The sequence below is a fragment of the Ambystoma mexicanum genome, chromosome 4q (assembly GCF_040938575.1).
Source record: "Ambystoma mexicanum isolate Mex_15411 chromosome 4q, UKY_AmexF1_1, whole genome shotgun sequence".
NCBI lineage: Eukaryota > Metazoa > Chordata > Amphibia > Caudata > Ambystomatidae > Ambystoma > Ambystoma mexicanum.
This window is the reverse complement of record NC_090928.1, coordinates 108,728,123-108,753,648: the sequence shown is the minus strand read 5'-3', so window position 1 is coordinate 108,753,648 and position 25,526 is coordinate 108,728,123. Positions and strand designations below refer to the sequence as shown.

The following is a 25,526-nucleotide window of genomic DNA, read 5'->3' as shown; positions in this document are numbered from 1 at the left end:
CAGTCGTTTTTCAAAGAAACAAGCTGGTGGTAGATCTTTGTCTTCTATGGGGACCTCCCTCTGGAACTGCCTACCTGCCAACTTGAAACTTGAGGAGAACCATCTACAGTTCCGGAAGCTCCTCAAGACCTTCCTCTTCGCCTCTGCATTTCCCAATCTTCTCCCCTGCTGATCTGCTTTCTCTCTCAGCAATGCTGCACCTAGCCACCGTCTGCCCTTCGGGCCCAGGTACCTGCTCACCCTGTTGCCCTCCTGCACTGCCCCCTGACCATCCCTTGCACTGGGACCTGTTTCTGTACCCATACAGGCCCCCCACTCTTTGTCTGCACTGATCAGATACTCCCTATCTGACTAACCTTGCACTTGGCCCGCACAGGCTGCACTACCACTGTTTCTGATCACTGTATTTATTTATTTATTTATTTATTTATTTACTTAATATTTATCTTGTCCTCTCTTATGCTCTGCACTTTCCAATTTCTCCCCCTCCCATGCACTTTCCCCCTTTTCCCTTCCCCATGCACTTGCGCATTCTCAATGTCACTGGGCCTAGTAAGATCGTTGTGTTTGTTCTCTCCACTGTTCCCATCCCTTTGCCTGGTCGCGCTCTGAAACACCTGTGTATGAGCGCGATATAAATAAAATATCATATCACATCATATCCATAGTGAGACCTGGGCAGAACATGTTTTTCATCTGTATGACGTGGTCAGAGCCTTAAAACAGTATTGCCCATCTGCTAACCCCTGAAAGTGCCATTTAGAACAACCAGCCATAAAATACCTAGGTTTCTTTGTGGGGAATGGGTTAGTTCAACTTCAGAGTAAAAGGTTAAGGTTGTTATACTGACTCCAATGCCCAAAAACAAGAGACAACTCTGGGCATTTTTGGGACTTACCATTTATTACTGACGCTTCATGCCTAGTTATTCCACCTTAGCCACCATTCTCATGGACAGCCTCAAAAATGTATAGCTTCAAAAACTCATATGAAACCAGGAATACAAAGGAGTTTCTTTGGCTTAAGACTATTCTGTGCAACAAACCTGTATTAAAGGTGCTAGACATCAATTGAGAGTTTGTCGTACAAACAGATGCCTTTAAAACAAGCCACGGGTGGTCTTGTCACAGGAATATGATGGTATAGAACACATGGTACTCTCTATCACCCAGAAGCTCTTCACAAGAGAACAAAACTATGCTACAGTCGAATTGGAAGCCCTGGCCATCAATTGCGCTGTGACACATCACAAATACGACTGGTCACCAATAACTCTCCATTAACATGGATGAGTATAAGAAAAGATACCAAGGCACGTATTATGAGATGGTTCCTGGATCTACAGCCATTCTGCTTTACAGTGGAACATCGGAAGGGACAAGAAGAAGGGAGTGTGGACTTCCTTATTCAGTTTCCACTCAATGAAAAAGGGGAAGCCAACACTTTAAGGGAAAGGGTATAGATGAATCACCAGATTCTGTCACTTCTCCACAGGGGGGAGACTTTACCTGTTAAGGTAGGGAGGTGAGCCCACTACGCAATACTCTCCCTAGGGGTAGAGGCAAGCGGGACCTCACAAGGAGAGACTCCCCACTGGGGACAAGGACTCCCGCTCATGTGAGGAACTCCCTCTGCACAGTAACAATACTCAATCTTCAGTAACATTTTATGAAGGAAGACATGACGAACAAGTCAAGATTTGCTATTGTCAACCAAATACCTCCTTAATGTCTATGAAATATAGGGAAAACTGGGCCAAAGAAGATCATTGGAAACACAGAGCATAGGAATCTGAAAGGAAAAAAGGACTTTGACAAAGGAACCAGGAAAACCCCTGAAAGAGTCATAAAACTTAGAGGTAAGGTCCTGGAATGAGAGAGATGCTGGGAGTTTCAAGTCTGCTGGCCGAAATATGCTGAAGGAGCTCTGGATGCGCAGGGTCTGATATGAGAGAGAGAAAAGCAGGCTGACTGCATACATTGGGAAAGAAAAAGACAAACTGGAGAGAGGACGTGCTAAACAGCCTTGTGAGTCAAAAAGGAGGAAAAGTGGTGGCGTGACCACTAACACGACAGTGAACTTTTAGGTCCATGAACGACATCGATATCACAATTGCAGAACGGTCATAGACTAGAGCGACTGTCGGAAGATACTTCATGAAGTCTGTGATGCTCCAGTAAATGTTAGAAGCCATTCTGGACACAAGAAGAAGAAGCCCCAGTCTATGGAGGAACCCAATGACATTATTCCCACAGAAAACAGGTAACAGGAGTCCCGGGAGAAGGACTAAAGAGGCCAATTATAATTACTGGAACACTCCTTCTCGTCCAAGTCAAGACACAGTATTGATAACACTTAAAGAGAATGAGAATAATTACTGGAATGCTCAAACTCATCAGAGTCAAGACCAAATATTGAGAATAATTAAGGAGAGTGAGAATCATTCCTGGAGTGCTCCTACTCATCCAAGTCAAGATATAGCATTGAGAAGATTTAAAGAGATTGAGAATGATTACTGGAATGCACATAGTCATCCCAGTCAAGATAAAAAGTTGGCAATAAGTGCCTGGAGGAACTTAACTGAAATAACAAACAAAAGTGCTGATGCATCCTGTGAAATTAAACTCATAACAAATAGTAGCACCAGAGCCAAAGAGAGTAACGAATGAAAAAAGGGAAGGCAAATTAAGGAAAGCAACAAAACCTACAAGAATCCAGTATTTGAACTGTGTGATTTGATATGAGTTGTGGACAAAAGTTACCTATGAATCCTATATTGACTTGAATTGTATTCAGGAGAAGGGAGTTATTCTATTGTGCTTTAGTTGTTCGAATAGTGGTAGTATCAGGATAGATTAGTTTCGAACAGTCAACTAAATCTGATTTTGGACTTTCACCGACGACGGACGAGCACCTTAGTTAGTTTGTTAGGTAGGGAACACCCGTAGTGTAGGGAAAGATAGAAGTTGTTACCCTTTCTTTAATAAACCATTACAGTAAAATGGAAAATCTGAGTCTGTGTTCTTCTCCTGACCCGCCACACTGGGTAACCTTGAATTGACACTTCTCTTTGTTGAGTTTGACTCCAAGTTGTAGTAGCAGTGGTTGGCAGTATTTGCAAGGAGCACATTTTCCATAAGGGTTTTGGACATTACACTTTCAGGCCCCAATCCAAATGACATCCATCTAAACCTGTGCTCCCCAATGGGTATGACAAATTAAGTTAGATTCTGGTTTTGCGCACATGCATATGATGATCGGTGGATGGAAAAGACCATGGCATAATACCAATCATCATAAGCCTCTTATTTATGTTTCGAATCATATGACGGTCGACTCACAACACCTCCTTCAAATATTGAAGGTCAACAGACACACAGATTGTACTATCCACTCTCTGGGTAAACTAATGGGGACAACCAGAGTATAATCAATTCGTTTGATGACTCCATCGTCACACAAGTTGTTTAACTGCACCCTGAGTCCTTCTTTCACTGCCACAGAACTTGTCTAACCTTACGTACAATCAAGTTGGCACAATATTTCTCAAGAGATTCAAAACTCATATTCTCAAGCACCCAATGTTCTGCACTCGAATCCTTGACCTGATGACATCATTTCAATATGTGATAGATGTGTAGGTCAATTCAATCCCTTGAGCAATAATTAGCGATTCTGAATCTCTCCTGAATCTTTGATATCAAAGTACACATCTTCAACAAGTCATGAAAGTACTCGGGCTGGTCCTCTGTAAATTAAGAGGGTAACGACTGGACTCTTAAATCAGCCAAACCATTAGTCACAGTCTCCCCTGCCATTTTTTACCTCGAAATAAATGTTTACGGATCTCATAGTATATTGATTTTGTGGCCATAATGCTCTTCCATTTTCTCCCACTCCTGCTATATAGTGCATGCCCTGTATGGAATAACCATGGTTCCATTTGGCCATCCCTATCTTTCAATATGCCAGGTCTTAGACTATCCCTATGGCGTCCTTTTCAAGAGAATGCATCAGAGGACATATTTTCCTTCCCTGGAAAACCTTTGTTTGCCATTACAGCTGATACATGATGTCAATAAATGATGCCTAAACAAACCCTTCCTCTCCTCCCACGCTGTCGGCATCTCCCCAGGAGTCTCTAGAAATCTAGGGAAATGATGACAGGTTCTGCCTTTACCATCGATTCTGTGAGCAGACTGTACTAGGCTCTGGCTTTCTTGGTGTAAGCAGCAATCCAATACATATGCCACACTAATGACTGGATTCCATTCAGCACATGACACATGCACAACTCCACTAAATGGCATATACGTCACGCTCAACCTGCAACGCTGAAAGCCTTAGCTTAGTATGCTGCGCATATGTTTTTTCTACAAAATGCCCACGTTTTGCCATGCACCACCCCTCTTTCTCTCTCCCTCTTTCTCTCTATCTCTATCCCTCCTTCTCTGTCTCTCCCTCTCTCTACCTCTCGCTCTCTCTCGCCCTCTCTCTCTCCCTCATACACACACACAAACAATCCCGAACTTCTGTATTGAAACACATGTGTTGATGTTCCCATTCAGTAGCCCCATGTCACTATACAGACGCCTAGAGGTCCTTTCCTCATGTTCTCTTTGAGCGGCGTACTGTCGCAACAATAAAGAGATGAGTTCCTTTCCGCTAGTGCCTGTCCTATTTCACGGGCATGCCACTGACATGCCGACAACACACCCACAGAGCGTGCCAAGTGCAGACCACGTCTCCTCAGTCAGCATGCATGCTCAAGGACACCTTCCATTGACAACAGCCATAAACATGCTTGCACACAGCAATGTACAGTGTTGAGGGTGAGTAGATAATCAAATGTCCGGAAAACACATTCACCTGCGTCATTAAGGATCCTCGTTTAGGATCCGCGCTCTGTCCCTTTCACTGGCACTTAGGACCAGCAAGTACGATATGAAGCCAGTACAGCACTATCTCAGTAGGTTAGCAAGGCTTACACATTTTTTGCCTGAACAACACCACCTCCCATTGGCCAGCATGCTGGGTACTGTTCCACCTGATAGTGCTAATGCATTGGTTCCTTTCCAATGGCACCAACTCCCATGCAACTCCCACCTAACTGCACTGAGGCTAATCACGCTTGGTTTAGTAGCAGATTGCATTGAGTAACGCCCACGGCACATGCAAGGATGATCCCATGGACAGGGAGTGCAATAGGCCCTGTGGCAGAGAATAGCAACTCACGGTGCAAAACGATCACAACAACAGGCCCTGTTTACACAGTGCACATTCAATGGTTATACTAGGTAAAAATGGACTCTGCCCCGAAAACAAAGGCACAATCAATGAAATGATATACAGTGAACCATTCTTGTCAAACTGGTTTTATCCCCCACGAACTGAATATCCGCCACAGTGATCCCACTGCTCAAAAAGTCGACACTTGATCCTTTAGTGTCATCAAACTACCGTCCCATATCACTTCTACCATTCCCTATGAAACTTCTTGAATCTTTGATTTCTCCTCTTGTGTTTTCTTTTATGGAGTCTACTGGGCTTTTCGATCCTGCCCAGTCTGGGTTCAGGCCTGGTCGAGGGACCGAGAGTGTCCTGGTCTCAGTTCTGGATGATATGGCCAGGTTGGTTGATGCAGGAGGAGTGGGAGCCCTGATTCTGTTAAATCTGTCAGCGGCATTCAACACTGTCGACAACCCTATCCTGCTCAACCGCCTGAACCAAGCCGGAATCTTGGGCCAGGTTCACGCTTGGCTTACCTCTTTCCTGGCCGATAGAACTCAGACTCTTTCACTTCTTCCATTCCTGTCATCCATTTTTTAACTCCTCTGCGGTGTACCTCAATGCTCCACCTTGTCCCCCATTCTCTTCAATATTAATATCTGGCCGCTAGTATGCCTCATCCGCTCCTTCGGCGTCAGATGTTACTCATACACTGATGACACTCAGATCCTGATCCGATTAGCTCTTGATCAGGCTTAGATATTGTGGCGTCTGAGGGAGTGTCTGGCAGAGGATGGAGATTGAATGAACTTCAACTGGCTGAAGTTGAATGTGTACAAGACTGAGGTGCTGGTGGTGGGATCCCCTCACAAACCCTCACTCTCGGTCTCTTCCTTCTGGCCTTCTTCCTTGGACTCTCTCCCGGTTCCGGCCGATAAGGTGAGGAATCTGGGGGTAATATTCTCATCCACTCTCTTGATGGAGTCCCAGGTTGCCGCTGTCTGCAAGGCAGGGCACTTTCATCTACGTATTCTCAGAAAGGCTCTTCCTCTTATCCCTGTCCATCATCATCCCCGGGTGGTGGCGGCAATTGTATTGAGTCGTTTAGATTATTGTAATTCCCTTTACTTATCTCAACCGAAAGGTCTTAACTTGCAACTTCAACAGCTGCAAAACATGGCTGCCCAGGCCGCCACTTGCTCCCCGTTTGGTGCCCGCATATCTCCGGTCTTGCGGTCACTCCATTGGCTACCGGTTGCCCAGCATATTGTTTTTAAGATGCTATGCTTGGTCCACCACGCTCTTCAGGCCCAAGGAGATGAATACCTTTGCATCAAGTTCTCTCGCCACCTCCCGGTGCGGTCTTTGCACTCAGCAACAGCTGGTCTTCTTGTATACCAGTGCTTCAGTGGGGCCGCTGTGGTGGGCGTGCATTCTCTGTTGCTGCCCCCAGACTTTGGAATGGCTTGCTGCTGGATCTGAAGCATCTGGAGGACCACCTTGCCTTTACAAAGGCATTAAAAAAACACTTGTTCTAACTGTCTGGTTGTTGTTAAGTAGACCTCTCCCTCCTGTAGTGCCAAGATGCCTTTGGGGAACGAGCTCTTTACAAGAATACCTAACATAACATACTGCGTGCACACAGATCGCCATGCTCTCTCCCACATAGTTTGCTCTCAGTTTCCCTCTAGGATCAAGTAAGTCATTGTTCATAAATGTTTCGGGGATTGTGCCCTTCTCTCTGCCTTGTTCTCCTGGTTGCTACCTAGTAGGGATATTGGCCTACTCATTGCTACTGTACTGAATTGCTAAGTTTGCCGGTTCACGACGTAGCCTTCATTTCAGGACACCGACACAACACCCCTCACAAAGCAGCACCGCTCACTTTAGTGAGCGTCCAAAAGCTGCCACACTCACACTTTAACTTAAAAGGAAGCAGAACCTGCATTTTATACTTCATGGGCTACACACACAGAGGATCAATGATTGCCAGCTATTAGTGAGGCATAACCGTGGTGTTAGAGAGGGCTATCACAGGTGTTATGGAAACAAGAAGAAGAAGCTGAGGGCACTTTACAAAGGCCATGCAATGATATCTCTTTGAGCCAACCTCCCCAGGGCTGTAACTTCATTAGAGTAGGGAAAAATCAAAATCACAGCTTAAAAACAGGTTACATGCAGGAATAAGCCATTGGAGAAGGGATCACTGTCCTGCTGACATTGTATGTGCTGGAAAATCTGAGCACTGTGGTGGAATGGTGGGAGAGAAACATCAACAGTGGTGATGTTTGCAATGGTTCTTACATAGTACAATGTCACAAAGAGCAATCCAGGCTGAGTTCTTGTTTGTCAAGCCACAAGGGTGTTTGCTGCAATACTTTCAAGGTAAACTTAAATGCAACAAAGCCTCTCGCAAAAACAAAAGATCATGTGCTGGGTTGTGAGCATTCCACTGTGAGTTTCTGTTCAGTTTACATTCATTATGAGTGTCTGACAATGTCAGAAACAGGCTGTATTTTAAGTAGCGGCTGTTTTTTTAACATCTGCCAAATTATAAGCCACGAGATACTGGTTCATAATGAGGGCCTGGGGAGCGCCTTCTCTAGAGGGTGCATAAGAAAGTTAGTTTTCCAACTGGTTTTAGATATAGAGGGATATAGAGGGATAAACAGCACATGGCTTGATTATGAGTTTGACGGTATTATCTCTGGTAATATAGGGCCCTCATTAGGGCCCTGGCGTTAAGGGGTTAACGGCGCCGTAAAAGGCTGCGGCGCCGTTAACCCCTTAACGCCTTACTATGAGGTCCCTTGGCGGCTCCCGACCTTAACGGCTGGTCGGGACCAGCCGTTAAAGTAGGGACCCACAAAGGGACTTTGAAGGTAATTATGGTACCACAATTTGCGGTACCGTAATTACCACCTTCCCCATTCCCATTGAGCCCTATGGGGCAAAAATGGGAATGGGGAAGGGCCAATGGTAAATGGGGAATTACCGCCCTGCCAACCTTGGAATGGGGTGCTAATTCCCCATTTAACCATGGCGGAGTCGGTAAGTTACCGGCGTTAACCATGGCGCTAGTAGCGCCATGGTTAACGCCGGGGTCCTAATGAGGGCCAACATTTACTGTTGCCGCATGAGGTGGATGCTGGGTATTCAGAGGGTTCTGCCTTATTCCAAGCCATGCGGACATTTCCGTTATTTCCCATTTTGGGGGCTCATAGGACTCTATGGGGTTCAGTGTTTAGTGCACGTGGCATGGGGTCATTCCCACATGGAGTAATGCTTTTGTGTGGAGCAGGCGGCAAAAACAGTTTCGTAACAACTCTCAGAATTTGGCAGAGTGGTGAAACATCAGGTAGTGCTTATTACCAGAGCCACACTTGTAATCAATACGAAATTATAAAACGACCACCCCATGTTCCATTTGTGAGGAGATGAATGTGCGAGTCAAAAAATTGTAGTAGTAAATATATGTCCTTTGGAGAAATTGTCCCCCAACATTTGCCTCTCAAGTCGGGTGTGTGCCTCTGTTAACTAGCATGGAAATTATAAACAGCAACACAAAATAAGTGACCTTGAATGTGCTTGGCGACAGGCATGCTCTCTAAGGAATCTTGTCCTTGGATTAATGGGAACATTAATTTTTTCAGATGTATCCTCATGTCTTTTACATGTGAAAAGCAGAGCTTCCTTCACTTTTCTTGCCTTCAAATCTCTATCTATGTTTCAGTTTTTGTCGCCAAACCACAAGTGTCACCACGTATGTCAAACGATAAGCAGCCACCTTGCAAAGCTGCATGCTGCTCTGGAACAACAGTCACTACACGTGCCTCTGCTACTGGTTACTGCCTGCAGTCAGCCGCACTATCGGTTTATAATGCTTGTGTTTGCCCAGTGTCCAGTGTTCCTCTGCTCTGAGTGAGCATTGTTCAGCGCTGCACTTATCTGCAATTTGCCCAAGCCAGTTTTGAAAAGTGCGTCATGTGTGTTAGGCACTTTTGGTCATTCGTTTTTTCAGGTTAACCAAAGAGAAACATGTTTTAACCAAAATGAAGGTGGTCTTTAATTATGTTTAGTAAAGTAGCAAGACCTGCACGTAGGTTCCATAGGGCATCTTGAAAGTACTTCTAATTGCCCCTGAGACTCTGCCACTTGCCGGAACGAAGAGCAATATAACCCCATGATTTGAGTGAAGCATCTGAGTAATTACTGTCCTTCCTCGGTAAGAATGGCCTCTTTGTTACACATAGAAAGTGCGACCCTTGCAGTGACTACAGCGTCACTCTTCCTATCAGTCAGTGGGGAATTACACACTGGTTGGAATGTCTTACATTTGAATACCACCAACACACATCCGAGATCACAAGGCGATTTTGCCCATGGGAATTACCTTATTGTTGCTAATTGTTTACTTTCTGCCCAAAATCCCATGAATTACTGAGTAAATCCATGTATTGAGTTCTGAATGATTATGTTTTTTTTATAATGCACAATGGCCCTCATTACGACCCTGGCGGAAATCGTGGCGCAATATGCACCATGGAGCACGGCGGAAAGCTGCCGATAGCGCCATGGGGGTTGGCGGATTTACCGCCCCATTCCGACCTTGGCGGGGCGGTAAATCCCCATTCCCCATTTTACCCTTCCCCATTCCCATTTTTGCCCCATAGGGTATAATGGGAGTGGGGAAGGCGTTAATTGCGCCACCGTAAAATACGGTGGCGTAATTAACGACAAGGTCCCGTAGCGCCATGGATTTCTCCGCCCGGAAAAACCAGGCGGAAAACGCTCCATGGCGCTACGGGAACTCGTAGTAGGGCGGACGGGTCCGCCGCGAATAACGCTGGCGTAAACCCACTCCGCCAGGGTCGTAATGAGGCCCAATGACATAACAGTGGTATTGTGACAAATGTACTTCTGACCTGCCGGAGTACAAGGACGATGTTGTATAGAGACTCCTATCAGAACCTGGAACAGCAGGGTGGAACCTGAACCTTTACCATGTCATTGTAGAATGTTTATTAGAAGTCGAATGTTTATCTCCAGTTAGAGAGTCAGTTGGCTGTTATGTGTTATGGAGGATGTGCTGGGGGTCTTGTGGACTGAGCTTACAAGAATAAATATCCTCTGTTCTGACATTGGAACCGTGCAAGCCTCTTTATTATAGACAAGTAGAGGCTAAAACGCCTACTCAGTCCTCACACTTCTACAAACCGAGAGCCAACACAATCATAAAGATAAAACAGGCACAGTCAATATACCTCCTTCGCCTTTTGTGGTCACGTGGGCTGAGGGAAGGCTATGCTCTCAAGAGGGGTGCAATTGTGATCTAGTAGCAACCCAAACAGTAATAGTGCAAAAATACCATATGCAATAATAGATACATTTATTTTATTTTATAGTTGATATGGTCGCGAGGCACTCGAGACCTTCCAACTCATTACAATACTTAAAGCATGATAACAGACCATCATAATAAACATACATAAATTATCCTTTTTACAAGATAAAAATACTAAGTCACAATAACGGACATAACAAAAATAAAAACAAAACCATGCTAAAACCATTAAAATTATCACCATATTTCTTCAACATATGTGACCCTATACCATTAACCTTCACATTAGTTTTCACATACACATGTATCTACAGTCTCAATTGGTAAAGATAATTTACTACAGCGTATCTCACCGACTTTCTCTTAGTGTGATATAACAACTCCCACAGTTTGTCCGCTGTCATATCCCTATATTCAGCAAATAATTGCTTATAATGAACACATCAGGCCAATAACAGTTCAGGACATTCTGTACATAGATGTTTGAGGGTTTCCACATGTTGTTTACAAAAATGACATATTGACGCAGATCCAACAATATTACGCCTATTTAACACATCATTAGTCAACCATAAATTCAAAAACAATCTCATAAAGCCATCTCGATGTGCTGGGCTAGGAGATTTCAGCTTGTAACTTGCAATTTTGTGATACCGCTTCAACTCAAACAGCTGTTCCAAGAAATGTCCATATTTCAAACATGCCATTCTGGTTTTAATCCAATCGAACTCCCAAATTTTAATCTTAGCTCGATTTGGATTCTCTAATAACATAGTTGCATCAATTTGGGCTTTTTCTAATATGGACTGAATTTTTGTGCGCCACATTTTAGGGAAGAGATCTACTGAACTCAACAAGTAAGTTGATATAATGTCGGTAATCCCATTTGTTAGTTTATTCATCAGACATTTGCGATATAGCGAGCACAACTTTAATTTATAGATCGCATACAAGGAAATTAGACCCAATTCATGTCTGACTAGTGGCAAAGGTTGGGAATTAGGTACATTTAGCACCTGTCTCCAATAAATAAATAGAAAATACAAGAAAAAAAACCCTCCTGTAGAAAGAACACAGATTATGCAAGATAGCAAGATGCAGCATTCTGGGTAATGAGGGGAGAAAAGGCAATAAAAACACATTATTTAAAAAGAATATGTTCTTGACTTGCTAGCAATCGCGGTAGTCGAGCAGCAAGCAGATGTCGAGGTGAGGTCGAACGGAAGGATGCTGTCTTTCAAAGAGTTACTCACGTGATGTGGATCATAGAGTTCACCAGGGTCGGTTCAGTGGTCAAGTTACGACAGCAGTTAAGCTACTGACGGGATGCAGAGGCAAGTTAGTTCCATGTGGGGACTCGAAGACAGAGTCGTCTTTATGGGAGGGCAAAATTAGCACTAGCCCCAGGCACCCACCTTAAGGCTGCATGATCTTCAGAAATCAATATCCATTGTTGACCAAACATAAAGGGCACATGTTAGGATGTTATGGTGCTGAGGCTGTAAACCCATTACCTGTCTGTTGTTGACAAGTAGATTGTGCTCTGATTAATTCATCCTCGAATGCTTCTGTGTTCACAGAAAGCCATCTAGAACCACCGCACCAAACGGTCAGTGAGAACCAAACATTTTAGCCTCGATAAATACCCTGAGAGGTCGAAACACCTCCATGACCCATGATCATGCAGCCAAACAATTCATATATAACAAAAGAACTCACCAAGAAATGATCAAGTGCAGCGCAATTTGATTCAATACCCTAGTGCTCAAATATCTCTATTCGTGATAAGGAACTTGCTATATCTCAGTGGTTGAATGGCATGAGGTGGCTGGTGGTTCTAGCGTAGAGGCACCTGGGAGCCCGTTGAGACATGTGGGTTGAGAGTTACATGTTATTCAAAGGTGCCAACATAAGAAAAAAACTCAAACATACTAACATTTTGCAAGGACCACATATTCTCACATATATTGCGTAAGCATGCAGTCATGGCATGGCACAGTATGCCATGCTACTAGGCAAAACCTTTGCATGTTGGTTGACCTAAAGTGGGTCTGTTCACACTATGTGCAAATACACATTTCAAATATTTAGACCCAAGGGTGGTGGGCCACGGTTGCCCAAAACATATGTACAATGAATGTAATTAATATAGACAATTAATACACACTTTTTCAATTTTTTTTTTCTTTTTAATTTACAGAACCAGATACTGCAAAACTGAAAAAAGACGTCTCCCACGCAAAACCAGGTACGTGTTGACTGGATTTACAGATAGATAGCCATATTCATTATTACCGTGGTCACGTCATAATTTGTTCAATGCATGACAATGAAGGAATGCTTTTTTAAACTGATTTAGTTAAGTGATTTTTATTTTAACCGGTGTGAGAAAAAAAAGTTTGTCGAATTTTACTGACAGACAACACAACTCATATATTGAGCATAACCATTATTTGTTATGAAACCTACCTATTTTTTCGAAAGCTGACCTCGTTAGGTACAGTAATTATATCCTGAAGGCATATACCAAAGTAAATCCAAAGGCAGTCTTTCCCACTAAATGCCATAACAAACGAGCAAAACACTCCAGCTAAAAGTGGAACACCAAAAAAAGAAAAGATTTTGAGCAGAGTGGTAAGCAGCCTACAGTTACAGGAAACAAAAATGGCTAGGAAGTGTGAAAATATGTGATACTTGAAAATTGGTTCTGAGCAAAGATGGCACCTCAACGAAATAACGTCAATGGGACGGTGTTGTCCACAGCAGACATTTCAACTTGCGTCACTCATGATCCAGTCGTAGCAAATACTAAATAAAGGTAGACCGCAGAATTGCATAGGAAACCCAGAATTCCCATAGGACGTAGAGATGGCAGTTCCAATTCTCTTACCTCTGAAGCAATAACTATTGCAGACCCTTGAAGATACCGTGGAGGAGCTGAAGGCTGAAGAACATTTCTGAAACACATAGGACCAAGTGACGTAATGTCTGTACATCCTTCTAGAGTAATCATGCCCTTCTGAAGGCCTGACAAATATGGTAAGAAGAGAGTTTTTCCAACACGGCTGGACCGCCATCGAACACCATGGAAGGAAGGAAGAACTGCACACAAGTTACCAACATCCGGAATACCCACTGCACACTTCATTTGGGACAAGCACTCTGTTGGCCCAATGTGGTGCACCAGTGCAATGGCAAATCTCACTTTTAATCACATAACAGGAGTGCTGTATGCGCGACCAAAGAAAACAAGCCGCCACAGTTCAAGAGGAGCATGAAAAACCCCAACAGCGGTGGATCAAATCCACAAAATTTATCTTCAGAGAAGTAATTGCGATATAAGAATACTAAAGCTATGAATCACACTTAGTTGTTGATGAAGAATGATTAGACGCAACCTCCTCTGTTAATCCTTCACCGATCCAGGAAGAGGGGTGAGGATGCCAAACAATACAAGTGGTAACTGTGCCCTGCATAAGAACAGAGTGATGAAATGCCAAAGGCAACATAGGGAAATAGGACAGAAAGGGCTATTCAGGCACAAAAGGGAATTTCCATAGCAACCAATGGCAATACACAAGAAGGATGAAAACGTTGTCTTAACAACAAACTTTGTAACATTCTGCTAACCCATTGTTTGCAAAGGCTTGCTAATATTCCAATGTTAAGCATGTCATTACAGACTGAGTTCGTGTTTGTCTAGCCACAAGAGTGTTTGCTGCAAAACATTTGAACCAAGAGGTTGTGTGGCTGGGTTGTGAGCATTCCATTGTAAATTGCTTTTTAGTTTTTTAGGCGCATTTGCACATTATGATTATCCTGGCAATGTCTGAAATAGGCTGTCTATGAATTGCCACTGTCTTTAATGTCCAACACAGTTTACATTATATATAGTTTCTTTATGCTCTATTCCAGGTACATACTTCATGTGGTAAATGCTTTGTTATTAGCCGTTTGAGTTCTGCATTGGAATTATATCGATCCCTTCAAATACTGACCGTTCTAACATTAACGCCCTGTTCATAATGAGGGCCTGGAAAATTACCCATCCAACTGGATTGGCCTCATTACACGGTAGGCGATGAGCCATGGCGCTATTAGAGCCATGGCTCATGCCGGTAAAATACCGGCACCGCCTTGGCGGAAAGGGGATTTACCGCCCCATTCCAAGGTTGGAGGGGCGGTAAATCCCCCTTCCACCATTGCCCTTCCCCATTCCCATTTCTGCCCCGTAGGGCTCTATGGGAATGGGGAAGGCGCTAATTACGGCACCGCAATTTTGCGGTGCCGTAATTAGCTCCGAGGTCCCTTAGCGGGTTGGATTTTAACGCCTGCAAAAAGCAGGCGTTAAATCCCCCAACCCGCAAAGGGACCTCGTAGTAAGGTGGTAAGGATTTACCGGTACCGGTATTTTACCGGTACCGGTAAATCCCTACCTCCATCCATGTAATGAGGCCCTTAGATGGTCTGGGGGATACACAACACACACAGTTGCCAAATAACTACACCTTACGGTATTTGTAAGGAAATTAACGTTTGCACCAAACACTCTGCAGAAGGTTGTTACTCGAAGGGGTCCACCCCCATGCGTCCTTCAAGTTGCATGTGAACCTCTACACATCAGGATGGGAATACTAAACAGGAACTCATGGCCACACATTGTTGGCCTGCAAATGTGATTGTTTGGAGATTGGGGGCAGCCAAGGTCTTCAAGGAGTCTTGTCCCGGTGTAGCAGGAAAAGCTACTATTTTCTGATGTATTCCTCATGTCTTAGGTACATAGAAAGCAAAACTACCTTCACATTTCTACATGTAAATGTCTATTTTGGTTTCAGTTTCTGTCACCAAAACAAAAGTGGCAAGTATGTCCAAAGATAAACTGCACTATTGCAAAGCTGCATGCTGCACTGGAGCCGCGGTCACCACATGTGCATCTGCTACTGCTTAAAGCCTGCATCGATTGTGCCCTATGCTCCAAGCATGTATGTGTTTATACTTCAAGTACTTGTCAAGTGGTATTTCTATAACTTAGTACATGGGCAGACTTTATTTGGTTCCATGTGTTAAAATCACGTCAAACATTGCTGTGGTTACAAAATATTACGGCAAAAATGCAGTGGTTTTTGCGCCGCAATCCATGTAAAGGATGCAGGGGACACCCCCGCAACCCCAAGACCCATTATACCATTTAAGGGGGGGCGGGGGACACTCCGCAACCCCCGCTCTCCTTAAATGGTATAATGGGGCACACCTTTACCGGATAAAACAACAGCATTTTTGCTGCAAATTCTTCTAGAGGCGACATTTTTGCCGCGATTTTATCGCTGCATTCCCTTTTTTTGTAGTAAGTGACATTGGGCCTCATTACATGGATGGCGGAGAACCATGGCGCTATTAGCGCCATGGTTCATGCCGGTAAAAGGTTGGCGGGGCGGTAATTCCCCCTTCCACCATTGCCCTTCCCCATTCCCATTTTTGCCCCATAGGGCATGATGGGAATGGGGAAGGCGCTAATTACGGTACCGCAAATTGCGGTACCGTAATTAGCTCCCTGGGTCCCTTTGCGGGTTGGTTTTTAACACCTGCAAAAAGCAGGCGTTAAATTCCCCAACCCGCAAAGGGACCTCGTAGTAAGGCGGTAAGGATTTACCGGTACTGGTAAAATACCGGTACCGGTAAACCCTTACCGCCATCCCTGTAATGAGGCCCATTGTGTTGCTGTGGAGATCTGGGCTTATATTTCACACATGGAAAGTGTCTAGAAGGATAAAGTGATTTGATAAATATTTAAAAATCATGGCTGCCACATTGACTGGGCTTATTGGGGCCTCACCAATACCCTCACAGCTGCCAAAGCAAAATCAGCAGGTTTGCATGACCTTTGTCCTGAAAACTATATTAAGAGCTAGCATCAGAAGTATTCAAGTGGCCCTGTGTACCATCTATGCCCCCCTTCTATCTTCTGACACTTGCCACACCACCTTCCTCCCACTTGGACCACAAATGCCAACAAAAATGTTTTTCTCATAGGGCCTGCTGAGACCACCAAAACCTTCAGGCTCCCATGTTGCCAGGGCTAGAGTCCAACAACACTGAAGCTGCAGGAGCAGCTCTGCCTCCCACACCACGTTGCGCGACTGCTGTAGGAGCAGCTAGACTTCATTGCGAGTCTCTTTAAATCTGCTGCATTTAACAATCAGCTGACAACAGTAATTATCTCCAATTCTGGCCTAAGACTGAGGTCTCACCCTGCCTTGCTGCCGTATCCCACGTGGAGCAGCTGCTCCGTTGCCCCCCTGCCCTGCCCGATGCAAACGGACCTCTAAGATGGTCGCCGCACCAATGCCCACATTTTGTGTGTTTTGCAGGTTGCCTAGCAACCAGTCCACACATGCCTATAGGCCACGAAGGCAGCCGGAAGGCGTAAGGCGGTTGCCATGGCTAAGGCCCCTTAGCACAAGGCCACCCTGTCCGTGCCTGTCCATGCCACCGGCCGAGGCCCCAAAACGCTGCTCGTTCCTCTCTTGCCCAAGAAAATTATCCATCCAGATTTTTCTCTGCTTGCCTGATCTTTCACCCCTTTTCACTGATTTTTAGCACTGCTGAGTTTCACGTTGTTTCAACTGTACCAGATCATACTGATGGGTAAGATTACATCCAGCCCTTTCCTGTACCAGGGCTTCCCGGACTTTAGAAAAGCATTACCTAGCGATTACTGCCACTAGAGGATCATGTTGTTTCCACTGTGAGTGCTGTATCACCTATAAATGGGACCTGCTCGCCATATTGTATGTACATTATCTACTATCAATAACGTGGCTCTGTCGCAAGACCTGAGGTCTCCCCTCACCCCTATCATCCGATAACTACTGTACTACTGTTGTGTTACTCTACTGGTTGCACCGCTTATTGATTGTATTTTTAGCTGATGCTCACCATACCTTTTTTCAGTGCATTCCCAGCTGGTACTCCTCTCCCCATGCCCACATCTGCTCTACCTAACAACAGTAGTGCTGCATGATTCGCTGCCCCAGGACTACCGGAGTCGCCTCACTCTGGGACCACTACTTGAGTCTAGACTATTGGGTCTGCTAGAGTAATGATTATTTACCATACTTCCTAGAGCCACCTACGCACAGCACCAATCTTGCATCATTAACTGTTAAAAAATGCGCCCCTGCCACTCGGCCTGTTCATCTATTTTTTTCCCCACATGTGTCACCAGATAACTGCTGTACTACCACCCTGCTAAATTTCTGCACGTCCTGTTTTTGTTTATATATGCAGTTGCTTTATTCAGATGACCCCTTCCCCTATATGTGGCATCTAACTGTGGTAGCGCTGCGTGAGTCATTGCTCTTAGCTCAGCCTGATTTGCACCACACTGGGACTACTCCACTAGAGCAGTGTTTCTAATACAACACCCTGAGCCTAAGAGGCAGACGACCTGGAAAGTACTGATCCTACTAATCTGCCCACCTACTACCAGATCTCCCCCTTCCCAACAGGACCATAACCTTGCTCTACCCGCCACTTACACATATGGCAAACCTACATAAAGTAACCTTAACTCTGGCCACTCTCCTACCTTTATCCAACACCATAGCACCCACTAGGTTCCTGCCCCCTTTCAAGCCTAACTTGCCGTTATCTAGTTTTAACTCTGCAACTGCCAACAGTGCCTTCTGCCTCATCACTCCAGCTCAATGGATCTATCTTTACGTATCACCACCTACGCCTAATCTACCTTGTCCACTAAGCCTAAGAGGCAGACTACCTGGAAAGTACTGATCCTACTACTCTGCCCACATACTACCAGATCTCCCCCTTCCCAACAGGACCATAACCTTGCTCTACCCGCCTCTTACACATATGGCAACCCTACATAAAGTAACCTTAACTATGGCCACTCTCCTACCTTTATTCAACACCTTAGCACCCACTAGGTTCCTGCCCCCTTTCAAGCCTAACTTGCTGTTGTCTAGTTTTAACTGTGTAACTGCCAACAGTGCCTTCTGCCTCATCACTCCAGCTCAATGGATCTATCTTTACGTATCACCACCTACGCCTAATCTACCTTGTCCACTAAGCCTAAGAGGCAGACTACCTGGAAAGTACTGATCCTACTACTCTGCCCACATACTACCAGATCTCCCCCTTCCCAACAGGACCATAACCTTGCTCTACCCGCCTCTTACACATATGGCAAACCTACATAAAGTAACCTTAACTATGGCCACTCTCCTACCTTTATTCAACACCTTAGCACCCACTAGGTTCCTGCCCCCTTTCAAGCCTAACTTGCCGTTATCTAGTTTTAACTCTGCAACTGCCAACAGTGCCTTCTGCCTCATCACTCCAGCTCAATGGATCTATCTTTACGTATCACCACCTACGCCTAATCTACCTTGTCCACTAAGCCTAAGAGGCAGACTACCTGGAAAGTACTGATCCTACTACTCTGCCCACATACTACCAGATCTCCCCCTTCCCAACAGGACCATAACCTTGCTCTACCCGCCTCTTACACATATGGCAACCCTACATAAAGTAACCTTAACTATGGCCACTCTCCTACCTTTATTCAACACCTTAGCACCCACTAGGTTCCTGCCCCCTTTCAAGCCTAACTTGCTGTTGTCTAGTTTTAACTGTGTAACTGCCAACAGTGCCTTCTGCCTCATCACTCCAGCTCAATGGATCTATCTTTACGTATCACCACCTTCGCCTAATCTACCTTGTCCACTAAGCATCAGGAATGCTGGGCTAGGAACTCGCCTCAATTGCATAAAGATGATCAACCTGCCCCGCACATGCCTCACAAAGCGTAAACCTATCCCCACTACTGCCACCAGACCCTGTGCTGAGCCAAACCCTACTAACAAAAACTCATCGCCATTGTCATTGCCAACTAGAACGTCTACTACTGCACCACCCAAAGCTGACATACCTATCATCGAAGGAACACTCATTAATACAAGATCTCTTATTGTTCACGCACTAGACATATAAGATCTCATATCAGCGAACCATCTTGACTTTTTGGCAATAACCGAAACTTGGTTACACCCAGCTGTAGGGCCATCTATGCTCTCCCAGAAACGTACACCACTATCAGAGGGGAAAGAGATACTGGCAGAGGCGGTGGAGTGGCTATCATAGCTAAAACACAACTGTGCCTCAGAGAACTCACCAAATAATGCTTCCCTTCTGGTGAACTTCTTTCAGTCAAACTCCCTTTGTCAGACTCTCATTCTCTCCTGTTATATCTCATATACCGACCCCCGGGTCCAATATCCTCCTTTGAGCAAGACATCACTTTCCTCCTTATTCGCAACACTGAACTGAGTTCCCAAATTGTACTGTTGGGAGACTTCAACTTACGCCTACACAATGTGTATGATATCAAGGCAACAGCCATAGAAAATACTATCTCACAGCTTGGCTTTGAACACTGTGTCAGCAGCCCTAGACATATTAAGGGAAGAACCTTGGATTGGCTGGCAGACTTAAATTGTACTCCCACAATCATTGCCAATTTGCTTTGCGCATGGTCAAACCACCATTGCATCTCCTTTACCTACAGGTCAACCTGTGCCCCATCTCAAATGCCATCTTAGCCCCACAGATCACGTCTAGAAACATTTGCAACATCACTGTGGATAACTTACTGCCTCTACTACAGCCTATTACCGATCCCTCTAATGGCTTGGATAGGGACCCATCACTACTCGTGGACTTGTATTACTATACTTTACTTCAGGCATTAAGCAAAATCACCCATTTAAAAATAGGAAAAGCTAAACCAATAGCCCACCTAAACAAGTGGTTCTCGGCAGACTTAAAAACCTTATGTAGCTCTATAAGAATCATTGAAGCCATCTGGAAAAAACACTGACCGTCCCAAACAACGAAAAGTTCACTATTGATGCGACCACATACAAAGCGGCCATATTATATACCAATAGAGTAACCTATAATGCTAGAATACAAATTGCTAAATCAAGCTCAAAAGAACTATTCACCATCTTCAGGGAATTGGAGAATTCGGTTTACCCACAGAATCCTGCATCAAAAATGCTTCTTGGTGTACCAAGATCCAACAAGCCCTACTGAACATAATAGCTTTGCTGCAATCTAAAATAGAGGCAAAAAAGCAAAATTTGACATTGAGTTCCAACCTCAACAAGCCACATGACACACAGCCTATTTTTTGTCACACTTTCCAATTCTCACCAGTCACTATTAAAGAGGTAGAAGACATCATAGTCAGGCTAAAGCCCTCTAGATGTCAAGGGGATAATTGCCCAGCTACGACCATTAAGGAGAATCTTGCGCCATTCATCACATCTCTGATCAATGCATCCTTTGAAACCTGTACTGTCCCAAATAATCTTAAAGAGGCCTGGGTCATGCCTCTTCTCCAAAAACCTAACTTAGATCCAAACACCCCTACCAACTACAAACCCATAACCACAGTTCCATTCCTCCTGAAAATCCTCGACAGAGCGGCTTACACCCAAATACAAAAGTAAGTAGAAGACAATAACCTCTTAGGCCTGCGACAATCTGAATTCAGACCAAGACATGCTGCCTCATTACGACTTTGGAGGCAGCCATGCCCTTAATAAGGGCATGGCTGCCTCCAAAATCATGTCTGGGTCCGAGTTCCCCGAATGGGGAAATACCGGGCCATTCCGAGTATGGAGGGCCCGGTATTTCCTCCTTCAGGGAACCTAGGCCCTGTCCTTCCCCATTCCCATTAGAGCCCTCATAGGGCTCAATGGGAATGGGGAGGGAGCTAACAACGGGCCCATTACGAACGGGCCCGTTGTTAGCTCCCTGGTCCCCTCGCGGGACCCACTATGGTCATCTGGAAAAACTAGACGTCCAGAGCAGGTGCCACGAGGGGACCTCGTAATAGTGCGGAGTGGGTTTAACGGCGCCGGCACCATTACCGGCGCCGTTAAACCCATTCCATACAAGTTATAATGAGGCCCAATATGGCATGGAAACAGCCCTCCTTGACCTCAAAATCCAAATGGATAATGTAAAGGATAAAGGAAACATCAACCATCCTCTTGCTGCTGGACCTATCAGCAGCTTTTGATCTGGTTGACCACCAGATCCTTACCAAGCATCTGACTACATCAGCCTCTTTCTCCCTTAATGCGGCCACCTGGATTCAATCCTTCTTAGCAAACAGGACCATGAGGGTCTTTGCACCACGGCATCTGCCAAACTGGTACCAATCACTTGCAGAGTCCCTCAGGGCTTCTGTGTCTCTCCCACCTTATACAATATCTTTATGAAGGTGCTGTTTGACCACCTCGATGGGTTGGGTGTCACCTACACTAACTATGCAGATGACACCCAAGTCCTCATCACTCTTACAGGCTATGACATAGATTCCAAAATGTTAAATGAAATCTATCTTCACAACAGGCATGGATGGCCACCCATGGCCTGTGTCTAAACAATGATAATACCGTTATTTATCATAGGCTCTCAATCTCGACTAAATAAACTAGATACACTCTACAAATCTTTTAACATTGATGGCAACATCATCAAAGTTTCCAGCGAGGTCAAAACTCTAGGCATCTACTTAGACTCCACCCTTTCCCTCACTAGGCAAGTCAATGCAACTGCCTCAGCAACAACACACCCTACCAAGCTCATTAATGCCTGCAAACCTTATCTTTCCACCAACAGTTGCATTACTTTAGCTAGAGCTCTGATTGTATCCAAGCTTGACTATTGTAATATTCTATACCTAGGCACCAAAGAACGTAACCTGAACAAACTTAAAGTCCTTCAGAATAATGCACTCAGATCAGCCTTAAATATACCATGAACCAACCACGTATCAGCAATCAGACGGGGCATACACTGGCTTCCAGTGCGGGACAGAATCTCACTGCGAACACTAGTAATCACTCACAAATGCCTGTCCAATACAACTCCAAAATACCTGGTCGACAAATTCACCAGGAACCAATCTACCAGACCTATCAGATCTAACTACTTACAATGTCTCGACATTCCCAAATACAAATTACAAACATTTGATGTGTCTAGCTTCTCTGTGATAGCAGCCAAGCTTTGGAACTCCGTGCCCACAGCACTTGGAGCTGAACCATCCTTTTGGTCCTTCAGAAACAGAGTACATTTTGGCTTTTCACCCAGCACAACTAAATGTTGCAATTCACTCAATTTCTGCTTATCTGTACCCATTGATCATTGTCTCTCATGTAACTTTGTATGCTATCGCTCTCTGGACCTTTGCACTTTGTATATGTGGCCATTGTCTGGCATGATTGTTTGACATTACCTGTATACCAAATTTACATTGTATACTGCCTTCTAACTAGCCGGTATGCTGACTTGATATGTAACACTGCCACCTGTTTTGTTCCTGTAACACTTGCTCAAGTATAAGCACCCAGATACATGAGGGTTAGGTGCGCTCTATAAATAAAATAAACTAAACTAAACTAAGATATGTTAGTAAGACTCTTCATCGACATCAGCTAGAGGAAAGAGGATCCTTTTGACTGGCCCTCATTAGTCAATCTAATCAGAGTGAACAATGCATCCTCACCAGAGTGGGGATCCAGGTAAAGGGTATTCGGAGAAAAAAAATCCCATTGACCACAATTACCCTCCATGCCCTTGGTTGGATCCCCTGCAAGATGCCCTTCGGAAGCCTCCTCTTAGTGGCCTCCGGAAGGATAATGGAAAGTTGTTTGATGTTGCCATCACCACCAGTTTCTTTCTCCCCGACCCAACCCTGGGCTTGTTCAAGACATCCTTTCGCTCCCAATTCCACCTGCCACTCTCGCCCATGGATTGGTTCTGGACTCTTGCTGGCTTGCCACGCACTCTTCCACCCCTATGCTAATTCTATTATCCCATTATCCCTCCCCTTGACTCCCCCACCATGTATGTCATCATATCCATTACAATGCTCCCTCCTCAAGGGTTTATGGTAATTTGCCTTGCCTCATCTTCTACTTTTAAAGCATCTAGAAATGGGGTTGCTATCATCAAGTTTCTTTCCAAGGTTCAGTGCTCTTAACAATAAAATATAAAAACCACCAATACTTTGCATTTAATAAAGTTAAAATCTATGTATCTATGTAACTGTTAGGACTTACTCGTGAATTCAGTAATATAAAATAATACGGATTTCACCCCTGCTGTGGGGGCAGACATGGCAGGTATCGGCCCGACTGTCAATGTTTGCGCTTATACATCATTTAAAAACGTTCACACAGCAGTGCGTGAACAGAAAAGACATTCCATCAGACTGCACTACACTATAATACAACAGACTTAGCAGTCTGAAATGCCTTTGTATGCTTGTGTTATTGTCACTTCTGGGACGAGTTTGAGAGTGAAAGAATGTGTATGAGTCAGAGAAAACTAGGATGAATGTGTTTGATGTGAAACATTGCTTTGATTTTGCACAGCACTAGACACTTTCTATCTGTGAAACATTTTTGGGTGAATTATTAGAAGCACCAGATATGCTAATTTATCTGCTTTGCTTGAATCTTTTTTCATGCTTTTTTAATTGTACTGTCATTAATAAAATTGCTATATTTTTGTATTTAAATATCAAGAGTGTGACTTAAAGGTTTTCTGCCCTATCAACCAGCATTGGTAGGTTGTCACCCTAACAGAGAAGCCTGCCCCCTAGCGCTCTATTGTCTGTTGTTAAAGGCTTCGCCTATTTGAGGGACAGCTAGATGCGGGCATTACTTCCCTCACGCCTCTCTTTTTGTCTGTTTGATAGTCATTTCTGCTCCAGTATGTAACTGGGACCGTCTGTGTTTTCACAGGTTCATGGCAGTTGTGTGCTTGTGTCGCTTTGCAAAACATGCAACCATGCAATATCCATGCAAACATCTGCATCTGATGTTGTTATTGACCATCTAGTTGTGACATCAGCACTCACCTGTCAGAAAATAACTATGTCACAGCTGTGTGTGATGTCATTGAGCAAGTGTATAGTGTAATAGGAGCCGCGCAAACATTTAATTAAAGGGACGACACTCTTCTCACAATCCTTTGTTATAAACTACTGTAACTTTCACTGATGACTCACAGTCATTAGTAAGAGATGAGGGACAAACCCAAAAAGAAGGATCCAGATATGACGATGTCTATCCCTAATTAAGGGGAGACTCGGGGTAGATTTTCTGGGAGCTGCAAATAATTAAAAAAAATGCTTATTTGCAGTATGCGGCCTCCCTGTAGATTGCGCAGCACAAGGTATTGTAATATAATTACCTCATTTATTTAGATTTGCAAACATTTGTAATCAACTATTTGTATTTATTTATTGTATTATACAATGAACAAAAGTCAACATTGTTGTCAACGCAGTCTCATCAGCAGCTCGTAACTTATGTCTTTTCCTTTGCACATCATATTTCATTATCTGCCCGTGCTTGTCGATTTCATCTTCATAACATTTGCAAAGCTCGTTCTGTTATGATATTCAAAGCCACAAAGCTATTGGTGTCTGCTCTCATTTTTTCACAGCTTTTTTATTGTTCTTATGCACTATTTGGATGCCCTTTTTCTCGTTTGGCTCCACTAAAATCAGTTTTCAATGCTTCTATTCGTACTCTCTGTCTGCTCGCGCCACGTGATTCTATTTCAATTTCTCTCATTAAACTTGGGTGGCTTTCCTTTCATCATTGTCTTAAATTTAATTTCCTGTTTTGTTTTTAAAGCTCTTCATGGTCTTGCTCCTCCCTACCTCTCTTCATTTGTTGCCCTAAAATCCCATCTTTTGTCATCTGACTAACGAAGGTTGTTGCAATTGTTGTACTATTTCTGTTTTAAGCATTTTATGTACTGTGTTTACTCCTATGTCCAGCGCTTTGGATTAAGGCGCTATATAAATCTAAGTAAAATACAAATACAAAATTTAAAACAC

At 44.2% G+C, this 25,526-nt stretch overlaps 1 protein-coding gene across 50 annotated transcripts in view; it reads left to right on the top strand.

The window, feature by feature from the left end:
- TRDN (triadin) overlaps window positions 1–25,526 on the top strand; it is a 1,596,486-nt gene that overhangs the window by 1,229,959 nt on the left and 341,001 nt on the right. For all 50 annotated transcript variants that reach the window (XM_069607588.1, XM_069607568.1, XM_069607599.1 and 47 more), the window contains one exon: window positions 12,774–12,821. In XM_069607588.1, coding sequence (XP_069463689.1) covers window positions 12,774–12,821 — 48 coding nt within the window. The remainder of the gene's footprint in view (window positions 1–12,773; window positions 12,822–25,526) is intronic.